Source organism: Gymnoscopelus microlampas (assembly GCF_963454915.1).
Source record: "Gymnoscopelus microlampas genome assembly, chromosome: 21".
Taxonomy (NCBI): domain Eukaryota; kingdom Metazoa; phylum Chordata; class Actinopteri; order Myctophiformes; family Myctophidae; genus Gymnoscopelus; species Gymnoscopelus microlampas.
Genome location: NC_139958.1, coordinates 44,056,203 through 44,074,155, shown reverse-complemented (window position 1 = coordinate 44,074,155; position 17,953 = coordinate 44,056,203). Strand labels below are relative to the sequence as shown.

The 17,953-nt window shown below is 41.8% G+C and overlaps 2 protein-coding genes across 2 annotated transcripts in view; both read right to left on the bottom strand.

Annotated features, from left to right (window-relative positions):
• Window positions 1-17,953, bottom strand: part of LOC311038260 (GTPase IMAP family member 8-like) — a 487,341-nt gene that overhangs the window by 435,415 nt on the left and 33,973 nt on the right. Inside the window, exon 3 of the mRNA XM_084047660.1 lies at window positions 15,959-16,074. Within this exon, the coding sequence (XP_083903786.1) occupies window positions 15,959-16,074 (116 nt within the window). The remainder of the gene's footprint in view (window positions 1-15,958; window positions 16,075-17,953) is intronic.
• Window positions 13,851-15,694, bottom strand: LOC311037302 (GTPase IMAP family member 7-like; the record flags this gene model as incomplete). The annotated part of the gene is made up of 3 exons (XM_084046423.1): window positions 13,851-14,021; window positions 14,791-15,556; window positions 15,686-15,694. 3 exons carry the CDS (start codon window positions 15,692-15,694, stop codon window positions 13,861-13,863), a joined length of 936 nt encoding a protein of 311 aa, XP_083902549.1. The 3' UTR covers window positions 13,851-13,860.

Sequence of the window (17,953 nt, the reverse complement as noted above, 5' to 3'; positions counted from 1 at the left end):
TTCAGGATAGTGTGCCTGTAATGCACAATCTATGTAATGCGCTTTGGATAAAAGCGCTATATAAATGCACCATTTACCATTTATGCCTGACTGGGTCCGCACGGCTGCTCAGCAGCGGTTTGGGCCCTCCGGCAGCCAAACACACAGTCGGGGAGGTGTCGAGGATTGGGATGCCAGATCCGACCTCTCCTGTCGGGGAGGCGCCATGGCGCCCTGCGACTGAGTCTGTGCAACAGAGGAAACAAGTCCTCCCTGGCCAGAAGGGGGCCACCAGCGGCATGGTGTGACCCTCCCGAAGAGCTCTCTGAGGCGCTGGTCGTATCAGAGGAAGCAGTGGAAAGGCATATAGAGTGCCCCAGGTGGTGTACGCCACCTCTGGATGGAGGCTTTTGACAGGAGAGAAAGTCTGCAGGTTTCCCTGCTCTCCCGATAGGTAAATTGCCCGTAGGCTGGTCAGGCGGGGGGCTTGGTCCCGCCCTGATTATTTACATTATACACGGTCGAGGTGTTGCCTTGATTTGGGCCAGGGCAAGGAGACACTCAGGATGAAAAACGCCTGTCGTTTTTTTTCACGAGGCAGTATGTAGACTAGAACGCCCTGAGGTGTGACAGGGGGTCTACAGCCTTGATGCCCCCCCCCCCCCCCCCCTCTGTCGGAGGGAGGCATGCACCGTAGCCCGTAGTCTGCTCAGCATAGATGGTTCGCACCAACGCTTCCTGTGCAGCTGAACCAAATACTGCTCCTAGCTCCCCACGGGAGACTACGGAGAGTTCTGCTAATGCCTCAGTCAGATAGGCTGTGAAAGCCAGATTTGACGATGAGTCTGAACTAGGATCGACATCAGCTGTCCCGAGTTAGAGGGACATCAGGCCAGATGCCTTCAGTCACGCATCACCAAAGGTGATGGAGTCCGCATTCACATTGCCCTTTTGCAAATAAGTTGAGAGGGCATGCATAGGGTGTGATAGGGAGTTGCCCTCACGACCGACACGTGCTCCGGCACCACAAGCTCTTGTAAGAAGGTCGTCCGTGACCCCGCAATGGGGTCGACGGCACCTAGCACCCTTCCGCATTAGGGGACGCAAATGAGGGGTGCGATGGCAGGCTCAATAGCCGGCATGCAACACAGGCCAGCTCTTGTCACGTCCTGCCTGTCTGACAGGGTTTTACCATAAGCAGTGTGTCTCTCAGACAGGCCTGTAGCTCTTTTGGGTACAGGCATGAGGAACGGGGAACAGCCAGTGAACTCTGAGCTGAGTGGGAGCCCGGCTCTGAGGCCTGGGAGGCACCGCCTTCTGCCTCTTCCTTATAGTCATGGAAGTGTGTAGGTGAAGCTGCCAAGGAGAACACCTCATCCTCTGGAGTCAGCTGCATCGCAGGAGTAGGCACTTCGGCGTCCTCCGATGGGGAATCGGCCGGCAGGCCGTGAGCATGGACCACCTTTGGGCCCAATCAGCTAACAGCCGATCCATCCTGGATGACAGTCTGCTGCAGTCAGACCTTTTCTTCCTGGCACGCAGGGCAAAGGTCATGGCCGTCATCCGGCTGAAGGAGCCCCACACAAGGTGCAAAAGTGAGAGCCCTCTATTGTGGTGTTACCGGTTTCTCTGCACGGTCAACGCACACCAGTCAGAACTAGCCCAGAGTCTGAACGCTACTGGTTGCTAGACTATATTGGCCGTATGCCGGGGGGAGGTAGCGCGTACGCTGCCTGCACCAGCAGAGGCTTTAATTCCAGCAGAATCTTGTCAACTCTCAGATAACCAGAGCGCGAACGTCACGGTTAGCTGGAAATGCTGCTGTTAACTGGACTCAGCCGAGGCTTATTTTAACACAAAAGGCTTATAATAGCCGTTAGCCAAAGCTTGGACGCTGCCATCCATGTAGCAGCGAGTGCATATTTTTCTCAATGCAAATGCTTATGTAGCACCTTGAGATCCACCCAAATGTAAGTGGACTATAAAATCAGAGCCAGCGCGAACGCTGCTGCTAGCTCGACTTTAGAAACTGTATGGTGGAGGAAGGGAGCGTGCACGCCACCTGTACCACCGGCAGATGTTTACTTACTTATAACCAATCAGCCTGTAATAGCCGTCCATCAAGTTTGGACACTGCTATCTATGTAGTAGCATGATGCTTATTGTAGCGCTTTTTGAGATCTATATCAGTGAAAAGTGCATTATCAGTATTTGTATGCTTACTTTCACTGCTTAGGCAAAGACAACACGTTGCCTCCAACACGCTAGTGTGTCCACAATAATGCCGGGAGGAGAGCACTAACGCTGCCTATTCCGGCAACAAAGGTTGATCAGACAGAGGTTAATAACCCAAAAGCTATGCACAATAGCTGTTAGTAAGAGTTTGAGCTACAAACTACTTGCAGCTACATCAGAAAGCCCATATGCTGGAGGGAGGGCGTGTACGCTGCTCGTACCAGCTAGGCTACTGTAAACAACTTCTTCACCATTTCAGTGGTAGCAAAAGACCACAGTGGAAAGCTGCTAGTTGTACTCCATGATGGCAGCTTACATGTCAAAGAAGAAGTCCGAGAGAGGATCTCAAATGTGAAACTCCACAAACGATAGCTGTTAATAGGAGCCTGAGCTACAAACTGCTTGTAGCTCTAAATCGAAATAGAGGCCATATTATGCTGGAGGGAAGCGCGTGCTGCCTAACCAGCAGACAGAGGTTAGAAACCAAAAACAAGCTATTCCACAGTAGCTGTTAATAAGAGCTTAAGCTACAAATTACTTGTAGCTCTACATCAGAATAGAGGCCATGTGCTGGAGGAAGGGAGCGCGTACGCTGCCTGTACCAACTAGGCTATACGCAATATGGCTGAAATAGCAGCTTGAGCCACTGGTAGCTACCAGCTAGGCTAACAGCCACAAAGCTATACACAATAGCTGTTAACTAAAGCTTGAGCACAAGCTATGAACGCTGCTATAAGCTATACACAATATAGCTGTATAATAGAAGCTTGAGCCGCTGGTGGCTACCAGCTAGGCTAACAACAACAGAGCTATACACAATAGCTGTTAACTAAAGCTTGAACACAAGCTATGAACGCTGCTATAGATTAAACACAATATAGCTGCATAATAGAGGCTTGAGCCGCTGGTGGCTACCAGCTAGGCTAACCACAACAGAGCTATACACAATAGCTGTTAACTAAAGCTTGAACACAAGCTATGAACGCTGCTATAAGCTATACACAATATAGCTGTATAATAGAAGCTTGAGCCGCTGGTGGCTACCAGCTAGGCTAACAACAACAGAGCTATACACAATAGCTGTTAACTAAAGCTTGAACACAAGCTATGAACGCTGCTATAGATTAAACACAATATAGCTGCATAATAGAGGCTTGAGCCGCTGGTGGCTACCAGCTAGGCTAACCACAACAGAGCTATACACAATAGCTTTTAACTAAAGCTTGAACACAAGCTATGAACGCTGCTATAAGCTCTACACAATATACTATGTATATATAGCTTTCACTTGCAAAGGCTTATTAAAAGCAACAACCAGAGATGATAGTTAGCGTTTGTTAACTAACGTCCCTCATGCTGGGAACAGGGCGCATCATGGCTTGTCACCAGCAGAAGCTAATCAGAAGGTTTAAAGTCAAGCAGCGTGCTTATCAATGAAAAAGAAAGAACGTAACATGTTCCTTGAACATCATCAGATCAAAGGCTAGATCGGGCTTAGAAAGCAAACATCAGGTTATGTCCAGGCGCCTCAGTGCGGCTGCAGAGTGAGACTAGGACACTCGTTTATGACATTGTGCGTTTGTTCAACCCTCGACTCTTAGCAACAAAGTGTATTTCCATACAATAGGCCTATATATTACATTCCAATAATACAAGTAATTCGATCATCTAATCGGAGCGCTCACGCTACCGTTCACAGACAAACAAAACCGTATGCTGGGGTAAGGCGGCGCTCACGCAAGCCTTTACCAACAGAGGTCGTGATCCAAACAGATATAATAATTTGAACGTCATCTTTAGTGCGGACATTACCGCTAACAACAGTGACCCACCTTTTGACCGGAGAGGGAAGCAAGCCCCTCCATTGACGGTGAAAGAGATCCGACGCTAACGCGTCCACGTTAAATAACCTCCGCTCATGGAGGAGATAAATAAGTCCAATACGGCCACGGAGCTACCAGCGACTTTAATAATAAGGTAATTGCAACTCGATGCAAACCATGTTTGCAACTCGCGCGCGAGAAGAAAAAAGGAAAAGATCCCTTGATGATTCCCGGATGATATAGCCTCCTCCGGGTCATCCAGGGGTCACAAGTGACGACGTTGGTATACAATACTCGAACTGCGCATGCGCGAAGGGAACCGATTCAGTGCTTTAAGCACCGCCTCTGGCGGTTAGCAGGGACGAAATAGAACTTTTGTTTTTAAAGCAAACATTTGTAACTCAAATCTGCTCCTGGGGATTCTACAAATGTCTTCTAAATCCTACAGTTTTTTGAAAAACGCATGTTTCTATATCAGTGGTGCTCAAACCTTTTCATGTCAAGGACCCCCAAAAGAATATATATATTTGGCTGCGGACTCCATCTCAAAATATTTAGTTCCAGGGACCCCCATGAAGCAAAGATTTGAGTTACAAATGTTCACTATAAAAAAAATACATATATTCAAATATTTGGACAAATGTTCAAGATTTTAATAAAAATAGCAGATCTACAAGCCCAAAGAAATCTTAAAAGGACACAGATGCATTCCCAGTCTTAATGGGTTATTGTTTCATTTTTAAACTTGTTTTATTGTTTTTTTTTGCACATCGATAACAGCTTCAGTATATTTGGAGCATGATATGTGCCATATGGGGAAAGGGGGAAGAAAAAAAAACATACAGGCCTTCACATTGAAGGCGCCACAATCGCAGGAAAAGAAAACAAGACAAAAAACAAAACAAAACAAAACAAAACTTAAAATTGTCTCTTATCCATTGAGTATGGGAAGGTGGAATTGTCGATTTCCATCTCATAAGTATTAGGTACCAGGTTTTCATAAAACACTAGCAGGCTTAACCCTGGGCTCAGATTACAGCACGTTTAAAATATTAAACGATATGGAAATCTGGTAGCATCACACATTACAGAGTAATCTTTTCTCTTATAAGATCATCTTAAACATGCACTACAATAAGTTAAAATAATGGGGCATCATCACACACTTGTATTCAAGTAGCACTTCACCCATTTTCAACCTTATCTTGATCATATAAACCAGTGGTTTTCAACTTTTTTCATGCCAAGGACCCCTAAATTGATATACTTTTGGCCACAGACCCCCACCTGAAAATGTTTTGTGCCAGGGACCCCCAGAAGAGAAGATTTGTGATCAAAATTCTACAAAATTCTTCAAACACTTTCACTATTTTTTCGAAAACGTTCAAAAATAGCAGATCTACAAGCTCGCAGCGCGGCACGAAGTGACGCGCTGCGAGCTTGTATATCTGCTATTTTTGAATAGCCAACGTATACATTATGGATTAAAGGGGTGGAAATGTATTAACACCTTTAGCTGGGGACCCCCTGGAACCCCCTTAAGGACCACTGGTGGTCCCCGGACCACTGGTTGAAAACCACTGACATAAACTGTTCCGTTGGGGACCCCCTGGATCCCCCTCAAGGACATCGAAAAACCACTGATGTAGAATGGGTGCAGTGTAGGTTGCTTTGTGAAAGGCCTGATTTATCCTGGGATGCACTGTGTCTCTCTGTGCATAACTGTAGTCCCCAGGTTTCATTGGCTCGGCAGCAGAATTGAAACAGGAAGCTGACGTTTCTCGTTCAAATCTGCTACCGAGCCAATCAAAACAAAGCTATGGGAAAATTAACCGGAACACAAAAAAACAGGACAGTTATGCACAATCTATAGCAGATCTACAAGCTTTCCTTAGAGAGTCTGTAGCAGATCTACAAGCTTTCCTTAGAGAGTCTGTAGCAGATCTACAAGCTCACAGGCTTACCTTAGAGAACATGGTCATGCCTATGAGTTGGGAGGAGCCATCACATTTCCATGAGGTTCCGTCACATTTGGAACCGTTTTCGGAACGGGTTTATCACACTGTCAGAGCTGGTATGTGGACTTCACGTCTCATATACAATACCGGTGGTTCTCAAAAGGACCTCCGTAACTCTGAGAGTGTACAAATGGAACCAAATGGACCCGTCCATTTGGTTCCATTTGTACACTCTCAGAGTTACAGACATGTAAGGTTCCATTTGGAACTCCCTTAAAATGACTATTCTGTCCTAAATAAAGCCCCCCCCCCCCCGTTGTCTAATAGCACCACAGTAACACAAATGATATAAACAGTAATGAACTATATAGTTAGGTCTAATGATTATTTGACCTAACTATATCTGAAGATGGTTAATAATTACAGACAGTGTAGAGCTACAATATGTAAGTAAAGCAAAGCAAAGTTTGTTGTTTACCCAGGGTGTCGGACTAAGCACGAAGCTTGTTTCCAGCCGGACCCTGCATGGAAGCCTTGCTCAAGGGCTATTCAGCGGTGATTCATGATTGATGTGATGAATTGGGGAATCGAACTAGGGACCTTCCGGTATCAAGGCCGCCCCTCTAACCACTAGGCCACCGCTGCCACAAGACCACGGACAGGGACGTGCAGACAATGTTAGAGGAGCAGGGACAAGAACCAGCAGATATCCGATCTACAAGCTCACAACGCGTCTGGTTGCAACGCGTTGTGAGCTTGTAGAGCAGATATTTTCAGTGCGCAACACAGCGCTCAACTAAGGGCGGTTTCACATTGGGCACGATTGAACCGGAGCGTTCCCGAATGCGGATCGCCTCTCCCAGCAGGGCCAGCATTCACATTGGCCAAGGCTCTAACGCACCCGAGCACACTTGCATATATACCCCCGATCCTATACAGTAGGTGGCGGCATGCACATAGTCGATCGCCAGTGGACACAGATGTCATCAACTATGCGACAATGTTTGTGCTGGTCGCGCATAAATATAGGGTTGCAGCTGGGGAGAGAGTCAGCGCACTGAGCGCAGAGCGCAGTGAGCGCACAGAAGTCAAGGCACAGACTGCTGTGTTGTTGACGCAAGATGAGGATACAGGAAACATTCAGTCTAAATGTCCAGTTTGCTAACCTTCACAACTACTACTACTTTTGTATTTGAAACTTTACATTTCTCTAAATATTATCAACTTTCACGACAGCTTAAGTACAAAAATATATAATTTATGAAAAGGCCACTATAGTAGCCTATACAGTGAAGTCGGACTGAATGACTGAAACCTTGTATTGTGAATTGTACTTCCATGTACTGTTTCTCACGTCTTACTAAATAAACGTAAAAAAGTAACGTCTTTTCTTTTTTTACTCTCTTGGGGTGGGGATTATCTGGCACATGTATGTATCTGTTATGAAAGAGAAATTGTATCATGAGTGAAACGGCTATAGGCCTTGGGAAACCATAAACCTACGTAGCCTACAGCGAGTTACCATATTTACTTACAATTTTCAAATTACAAAGACTTATAAGCTATACATTTCTGGGATGCATAGTAGCTGAAACTCCACAAGATACCACCTGTAACAATCGCCCTTTTACTTTCAAGGGAAAATTATCAACTAAAGGAAATACAACAGGATCGGCAGGTTTTTAACTTAAATACTTTATATAATAAAGCCACAAAATAAATAATTGACAACTCAAATGGTAGACAAATAATACACCTCGGGTTTATACTAGGTTTCTGTCCCTGTATCTCAAAATAAACAAGCAAGCAAACAAACAAACAAATAAATCAAAAACAAACAATAATCACTTTACACGCCCCTCCCAGCCCAAACAAATCCCACTGTCCTTTGTAACCCCGAGGATCACAAGTCACACATAAACAATAAACAAGCACGCACTGTGTTTAGATGTCCATTACGCACGCACGCGGTTTACATAAGTAAACAAACAGTCCCCGTGACCGTCCTCTTCTTACCGCGCTCCCGCGACGCAAACGGCTCCTTAATCCAAACGGAAAGAAAAGTATATGTATATATATATATATATATATATATATATATATATATACATACTTATGCCAGTAAGATCAAAATATGGTCGTAAACTGCTTTGTGAATAGGAGCCACTGCTCCTCCTGTTGTGTTTGTATGTCCTCGTTTGCCCAAATGTCCAGCAAGCATGAAATCTCTTCATTAGACCAGAGGAACCCCTGTGGATTGATCTGCGACGTGCTTTTGTTGACTGTTTTTGTCGAGTTTATATACCGTCACCTATTACAAATAGCGGGCCACTTCCGTCTAACGGTACGTTTGCTTTCACATTGCAGCGTACCGTACCCGAGGACGCAAGAATCGCACCCGAGACTACCTCCCAAGGTGGTTTCGGGTACGGAACGGTGATCCGTTTCGGGGAACGATACGCAACGTTCACACTACCACAACATCAGTCAAGTGGCCCAGAGTGCGCACCCGGGACCATAGTGTGAAACCGCCCTTAGAGAACATGGTCATGCCTATGGGTTGGGAGGAGCCATCACATTTCCATGAGGTTCCGTCACATTTGGAACCGTTTTCGGAACTGGTTTATCACACTGTCAGAGCTGGTATGTGTATTTCATGTCTGATATACAATACCGGTGGTTCTCAAAAGGACCTCCGTAACTCTGAGAGTGTACAAATGGAACCAAATGGACCCTTATGGGTCCATTTGGTTCCATTTGTACACTCTCAGAGTTACAGATATGTAAGGGTCCATTTGGTTCCATTTGTACGCTCTCACAGTTACAGACATGTAAGGTTCCATTTGGAACTCCCTTAAAATGACTATTCTGTCCTAAATAAAGCCCCCCACCCCCCCCCCACCGTTGTCTAATAGCACCACAGTAGCACAAATGATATAAACAGTAATGAACTATATAGTTAGATCTAATGATTATTTGACCTAACTATATATGAAGATGGTTAATAATTACAGACAGTGTAGAGCTACAATATGGAAGTAAGACCACGAACAGGGACGTGCAGACAATGTTAGAGGAGCAGGGACAAGAACCAGCAGATATCCGATCTACAAGCTCACTACAAGCTGGCTGATACGCATTGAGCGGATATCTTCAACGCAGCGCTCAACTAAGTATAATCAAGCCTTTACTGGAGATGTTGCATACGGCATCAACATCGACATACACAGAGGACAGTTTTTTCTTTTAACAAAAAATGCTGCATTCTAGTTTGGAAAAGGCAATTCTCTTGAATGCTGCCTTCGAGTATACAGCATGGAGAGAGAGAGAGTGTTTGCAATTATTTCGCCATAGCTGAATTCATGGTCTGGAGAGGGCACTTTTTAAAGGTGCATGGGTAAAAGGGCAGGGGCTCAAGCCCCCTTTGATGTCTATGTGTGCACGTGCCTGACCACGGATCACAGTGAAATTTAAATGTAAGCACAATGACAGTTACCAACAGCAACATGAATAATAAAGACAAATTATAGACAGAACAGTAAACCGTCAGTCAAGAACTAAAAAGACAACCCAGTTCTACGGGGGATTCATTCATCATTCTATTTGATTGTATCAGGAGGAAGAATGTTACAAGAGTCAGTGTCATTTAAAATGTTAACTACCAGACAGAATACAGAAGACGTGTGTGTGTGTGTGTGTGTGTGTGTGTGTGTGTGTGTGTGTGTGTGTGTGTGTGTGTGTGTGTGTGTGTGTGTGTGTGTGTGTGTGTGTGTGTGTGTGTGTGTTTAAAGTGGGTGAGGTCATAGGAACAGAGAAGAGACAAGTCACTATTTTGGCGTTAGATCAAAGTGACTTTTATGAACTGTAATACTGTGAACCTATAATGTTTATTTGTTACCCTGCCTATCCACCTGAGGGCAGTGCAGTCCTACTTTGAAGTGATCAACTAACACAGAGGATATATTATATCCACCTGTTTCTTGGCTGTGTGTTTTCCACTTTTTTTTATTTTTTACTTTAAATTTTTATCCCACGATTGTGTAACCCCTATTTTTTCACCCTGGTGCCAATGCCTAAGCGTGTAATCCTGGGCACTACCTTCCCTCTGCCAACCTAGGGAGGCCAGGGCCGAGCTCATGCCTCCTTCAATGCATGAGAGCCAACTGACCTTCTTGTCACCTGACAGGGGAGAGTTTCCCTGGTTGGACGTAGCGCGTGGAAGGAACACGTTATTCCAACCAGTTCCCTTCCCCTCCATCAGGCGCCCCGGCTGGCCAGGGGGAGGCAGTATAGTGACCAGGATTACTGCATGTTTTTTTGTGAGGGTACCTACCCTAGGAGACACGGGGAGAACATGCAAACTCCACACAGAAAGGCCCTTTCGCCAACCCCACCTAGGGTGTGGGCACTGATGACGCGGAGGAGAGAACACGCCCCCAGCGCCCACAGCGTCTCCTGTGGGAATCGAACCCAGGACCTTCTAGCTGTGAGGCAATCCTGTCGGATTTCATTGGATATCATTAGTCATCTGACCGGTTTCATTGGATTTCATTGGATCAAAAGACAGGAAGTGGAACACAGTGAAAAGCCTAGGAAACAGGTGGATAGGAAGTCAGTCAGTTACCAGTGCAGGGCAAACCAAGAGGCTGTGTTTGTTTACCTGTGAGAAGCTGAATAAATAACCATGTTAGAAACAACCGAGTTGTCCTGTGAAGTTACTACATTCTCTATATTAATTTAAGATAGAACGTTGAAATATGGAGATACAAGGTTTCTGCCCTACAGAGACAATATTCTATTTTCTACTTTCATTTGTTGACCCAGATGTTACTGTTCTGGTTTAGTCAATGTTTAGTCAAACATACAACAATAACGTGTCCAATGTATCCATGTGTACCACTACCTTTTCAAAAACCTCAACCTTTTAAGTCATTTTCATGTAATTATATAAATAAAGAAACTTATATTGTTGTTTAGATAATCTATTAACTAGAATTTATAGAGCTGGTAGATAATAGAGATCAAATAAATTCCAGTTCTGTATTTTTACATGAACCAGTGTTTTATTATCTGATAGATGAGACAAAACACTGTACATTAATATACAGGATCCCTCACACCAAATGGAACTAATAATACAACAAATATGAATCTATATTTCAGTCATCATCTCAATGAACTGAAGTTCACAGTGAATTTATGTATATTTTATATTTGAACTGAAACCTGGAAATACGTAAATGATACGTAGCCTGCGAGTTAGTTCTGGCAGCATACACTCGAGATAGGTTACATGCATTGCTCATTCTATGAGGCTGGTTACAGCGTCATGCAGACCCATACAGTACGTCATACTCTGACGTGGCAGTCACGTCAGTCAGTTGTCCAATCGGGCGGGTTATTTAAGCTCACCTTCATCTGTGTTCTGTCTGCTTTGTGTTTCATAGGTGTTGTAGGCAGCGTTTGCTCCCACCACCACCCCAGCACCACCAGTGGGCTCTGCTATTGTTCTGTTCCCCAGGGGGGGTTGCTATGTATATCTATCTCCCTGCTCTTAATGGTTAATGATGGCTGTATGATTGTGCTGAGCAGGGAGAAAAAAATATAGCAGAGCCTGAACGCCAAAATAAAATATTACATCCACACTTGTATTATCATTCTATTATATTGCTTAAATATATTCGGTCTATAATATTGGTTCAATCTTTCGTGAGTTATCTGACAGAAATACACCTTAAATCACATCTAGTTTCAAATGTGTAAAGAATTACATGCGCAAAATGTTCTTGTGTACAAAGATGATTTAGTAATCAATATGTTTTTAGATAAAGTATAGATACATGATAAACTATGTCTTTTTATTTGCTGTTGAAGCCCCTTTAGTCATTAGCTGACATTGACAAATCAGTTGTAACCTAAACAATGATATAGTTTACACCAAGAAATGTGTTCATATTATAATACACATCAACATATAGAAATGTGTTCATATTATAATAAACAGGAAAACACTTTCATTTGTGTTTAATAAAATCATTATGTATTTGTTCATTCAGGTTTGACTGTAATAAATGCTGATTTATCATCAATACATAGACATTTTTATGTGCAGGTAAACCTAATGTAACCTTAGTAATACACATTGATATAGAAATACATTGTAATAAACTGCATGATGTTAACAACAATGAAACCAACCTCAGGAGGATTTGATCATAAAAGAAAAGAATGAACATTTCCCTGAAATTACAAGTTATGACAGAAATAAAGGTAATTACACAACATCACAGTATTAATGTGATGATGCCTCATTCATACAGGTTGATGGTTTTATTCAAGGTGAAAAATCAACCTCCTTTGAAAAAAAAAATTGTCACTTTATCACTGTGCTATATGACACAAACAGCAGTTTAAATTAATGTGAATTAATAACATTAAAGAAACACTCCAGACTAAGATTAAGTAAATGATAAAGAATCAGGAAGGAAACATTTACAAATATTACTGAGATCATTAATGATGAATAAATGACGTGAATAAACATAAAATAAATCAATGTTCTGACAATGATCAAGTTGATAGCATCACTGTCAGGTGGAAATGTCTAAAACTGTTACTTTTCAAGAAATGTAAAAAAAGAGAAGAAAATAACCTGTGTTCTAATGGATCCAATAGTTATTATTTAGTCAGAAGCCTTTGTTAATTTTGTTAATACTTTTGGTTCAACATTTTTGTCTTTTCTTTTTTCAAAAATAGCCGCTCTACAAGCTCACATCGAGTCATGTTGCGACTCGTTGTGAGCTTGTAGATCTACTATTTTTTTTACTTTTGTGTGATATAGTATGATGAAATAGGGCATTCATTTACAAAATATATACATACAAAGTTGAAAAATGGTGATACAAGGTTTCTGCCTGACAACAATATAAAAAGTAAGGTGAAAAAAAAACAGTATTAAAATGTGTGTGAGCTTCTCTCATCCGCGTCACATCCTGTAGATGGCGCTATTGATCCGGGATTTGTCAAGTCTGTCTACAGATTAACTTTTTCAGTGCCATAAAAACATTAAGATGAAATACAATCATAAATCATATAAATGTACAGCTACACCATGATCCTGTTATGAGGATATTCTAGGTATAGGGTTACATTTGTACTATCACAGAGCAGTCATAATTTACGTTGACACGAATGGTTGCATTGCACAGTAGCTGCTGTTCAAACTGAGGCAGGAAACATGAGTTTGTTTTATCAATGATTTACAGGCTAAACTTAAACTGGATCACCTAATCTCTTTATCTGATTCTAAGAGGCGGATAATGTCCTGCTCATGTTTTTAACACACATACTGTCGTATACATTTTAGGAGATATTTTATTTTCTTTGGTTATGTACTTGTTGCACATTTCTGTTATTGTTTTGTCCCTTGTTTTGCTGTTTTACTGCTTTGGCCTCGTCTTAACCAGGTGTCACTTGTAAATGAGGTCTAGAACCTCAATGTGACTCTCCTGGATAGAAGTTTACTGATTTAAACATCAATATTGTGACATGTATGTTAAAAAAAGATTTTTCTGACATGATTTGTATTTAAAATAAATTATGAATTATTTCATTATTGTAGTATTTTATTTTCTGTCTCTTCTCTTGTCTGTGAACGGAGACAGTCAAGTCTTTCAAGTTCCAAACAACTTATAATTACTTTTTAATTAATTCCATGATTATGTACATTTTGAGCTACTTTTAATGTACTATTTTTGTATGAGTTTTATAAGATTGTTTGCAGTTATATTATGGCATCATGATTGCATATGATTCTTGATTTGATAATTGGTGTAATTATTTGTAATATTCATCTGACTTCAAATCTATGAATCATCTTCATCGCTCACACTCATCACATCAAGCTGGCTGGCAACTTCACTTCCATATCCTAAAGAGGATCCAGGATGTCCCTTCAACAGCCAATCATAAACATTGTCAGGTGACCAGAAGTATGAACTTGCTTCAGATGGTGTTCCACCACTCACTGCAACACAAGACAACACACAACAAGATACTTATTATTATTATTATTATTATTATTATTATTATAGGAGGTAGTACCATTTTCCCGTTAGACAGCCGACCCCCCCCCCCTGTTCTTGTACATATCTTTCCCCCCTTTTTTTTCTCTTTTTTTTATTCCATTGGCTGTACATAGTGTTGTATATATGTATGTATATATGTATATATGTATGTGTGTATATATATATATGTATGTATGTATATGTATATATATGTGTATGTGTGTATGTATGTATATGTGTATATATGTATATATGTATATATGTATGTGTATGTGTATGTATGTATATATATATATATATATATATATATAATTTTTTTGCTGTTTTTTTTATTTTTTTATTTCTTTGTGTAATGATATTTGAACTGTGGTGCCACTATATATGTCTATGAATTGAATACCAAGGCCCTCATTGGAAACAAGTCCGCAAGGACTTTTATGAACGGACCTGTTAGACAAAGTATTTTAAATGTAAATGTGTTGTTTTACATTATTTTGCCTAATAAAATATTCAATCAATCAATCAATTACATGTATTTATACCAGACCATACCATGCATGGCATTTAATATGCAATATTACTGACATTAATCTTTATTAAAGTCTACTATTTTTAAGTATCTTTTTATGATTTTATCTGATGAAGTAATGTTACATTTAGAAAAGTCACTGTAAAACAACGATCACATTGTAAGTGTGTTATCAGATCAATTATATTTTATGTACTCACTGCTTGGAGGAGACCGCTCCATGCTCTTCTTTTTTCTCCTGACAGCTGGCAGGGTTGGTTCTTCTGGCTCCTTCAACACAAACTTGAACATCCTCTCTATCATCTCCTCCTCTCTCCTCCTCCCTTCCTCCTCTCTCCTCCTCCCTTCCTCCTCTCTCTTCTCCCATTCTTCTTCCAGGGTGTTCCATTCTTCATCTGTTAATGTTTTCTTTCCTTTCAGTCTTTCTAACAGAGTCTTCTGTCTTGTCTCATGTCCCTCCCTGAGGTGTCCTGTGTCTCTGACAGACCTGTCTTCTCTTGAGTCTGAAGGTGCAAAGTGTCCTCTGTTCCTTGTCACCATGTCTTCTACTTTCTCCATCAGCTCTTTTACTTCTGAGATGTCCCGCTTGATGCAGTCTAGAACATGGTATCTGTAGCCACATTTCTCCAGGATCCTCCTCAGAGGTTCTCCTTCAGACTCTATGTACTCCTCAACACGTCTCTCTCCCAGCCACGCTCCCCATGTGAACAGAACCAGAGTGTGTCTCCAGACTCTGTCCCCCAGCAGCTCCATATGTTCCTCCACTGATCTCCTGTCAGCTTCAGAGAAACTGGACCAGACAGGAACATTCACCAGGACAGCGTGGGGTCCAGGAGAACACAGAGTCACACCGTGTAGAAGGACATCTTTGGTCTTCTGTGATGGAGGTGTAGTCGACCAGTCTGGACAGTTCACCACACTCACATTTCTGTCAGCAACTCGTCTCTGTTGTCTGACCCATTCTGTCTGTTTAGGTTAGAATATGTGGTTTATACTGTATGTTAGTCATAATAATCTTAAAAAACTAAAAAGACAACTCAATTCTACAGTGGATTAATTCATCATTCCATTATTTATCAGGAGGAAGAATGGTACAAGAGTCATTTGTGTCATTTAAAAATGTTAGCTGTCTACCAGAATACAAGACACGTGTAAATGTAATGGACAATACAGTATTCTTTTCTAATGAATATAAGACAGAATGTGTGTGTGTGTGTGTGTGTGTGTGTGTGTGTGTGTGTGTGTGTTGATCACTGACAGTTCATTGGCACATGATGGCTCAAACATTCATAAAAGCATACTTTCACATTATCATCAGAAAATATTTTTATTGGATCAGTTTATTACTCATATAATAATATTGCTCACCTCCCTTTCTGGAAACACATCTTTCTCCTGCAGTATGACATCTCCAGCTCTGCTCCTCGTACCCTGGTGTCCTCCAACCAACATCAGCCTCGCATCTGGTAGACTCTGATGTTCTCCTGACACACAAACTCTCCATTAGTTCACTATTTCACTATTTAAGGACTGAATTCAGAGATTAAGTTACAGTGTATTTGTTGTCTCCGCCAGGAGACATTGTTTTCACTTTCCACATGTCAAGCTAACATTGGTCAAGCCTCACGTGACACGTGACAATACGGTGAAATAGTGTGATCTGATTGGCTAGTGACGTATAGCGGCCTATAAATACATGTGTCACTTTGAAAGAGTCTTAGCCTCTTTCAAAGTGAGGTAAGACAGGAATAATCACGAAATGGCTGAGAAATGGCGGATACTGTAACAATTGGATATAGGACACTTACACAGACAGGACAGATAGGACACTTACACAGACAGGACGGATAGGACACTTACATAGACAGGACGGATAGGACACTTATACAGACAGGACGGATAGGACACAACACAAGTCTGTTGGCGGAGACTTGTGCTCCGAGGAGCACTTTTTCTAGTCATTATTATTAACAATTCTGGCTAAATTGACCACTGATCAGTATACCTAATTATTGCTCACATGCTATTATATTATATGTTCTGATTTATATTGTATGTTCTCATGTGATCGATTATGTAAATGTGTTGAACATTAATGTCTGGAATATGTAAATTGTTTTGTCATTAAATCAGTTATAACATCAAACTTACATTTTACAGCAGCCTTCATATTGTTGCTGTCGGGCAGAAACCTTATACCTCCATATTTTAGCTTAAACAAATGTACTACTTCATCATACAAGAGAGTGTCACACACAAGTACCAAAAATAGCCGATCTGCAAGCTCAGAAATCGTCTCATCGTGACACGTTGTGAGCTGGTAAAGGTAGGTGTCGCCCATTATTGACGGACACGGGTCTCTATACTCACTATCTACACAACTACACAACACCTACACAACACCTACACAATTACCAGTGGCGGTGGCAGGTTACACATTATGGGTGGGCCGATATACACACTCGCAGATATTTATCTCCATATAGAGTATGCTCCACTAGCAGGTGTTATGCCCGGTTTGCAGACTAATGATTATGATTGACAACTAATGATTAATACTGAACAACCATGTGACTTATTGCTACACTATGACCTTTTTACCCCCTTTAGGTACTTGGCTGTCCTAGCGTTTTTATTCTTTTTCTTTTTATGCTTATTTTTAGTTATATTAATATAACTTAATACATTTTTCCCCAAAGCTCACAACACCTTGTACTGCAAGGCGTTGTGAAGATCGGCTATTTTCACAATGTTTGCCTCTTTCTTATGTCATAATTGACAATTGACCATTTTGGTATTAACACATTGAGTGCTAAAACCATAGATCTACGGTTTTGCAAATACACCCGTCGACTGCGACGAGTGCCGTAACCATAGTTCTACGTGTGTTCAAATGTTTTCTTAATTTTTTTCCAACATGGGGCGCTCTAACGCAACTTAGATGATCCGCGGACCCTGTAAAATGGAATGGACGGATGTGAATCCAGTCCAAAAGATGTACCTCCAGTCCACTCTTGTCTTTTTACCGTGGTGAAAACGAGCCATTTTAGATGGCCGATCACTCGCAATGGCGGATCGCGTTAGAAATATTATTGTTCCAGTCGTTAGACGGGACCCTCGACCATGGCGCAAGCACCATTTGTTTACATCCGTTACGTCCTCTTGGAGGCTTCTACAGCCCTAAACAGATCAGCGTAAACGGTAAGAACGCTGGCACTGGATGTACCCTGCAAACCTCTGGCACTTGGGTGTGTTAAAAAGGTCTTAAAAGTCATTCAATTGTAACTTTAGAAATGTTCAGATACCCTGTACACACTTCTACTGTATGTTGGTTTGTTTACTGTTGAGTGAGAAAACAATGTT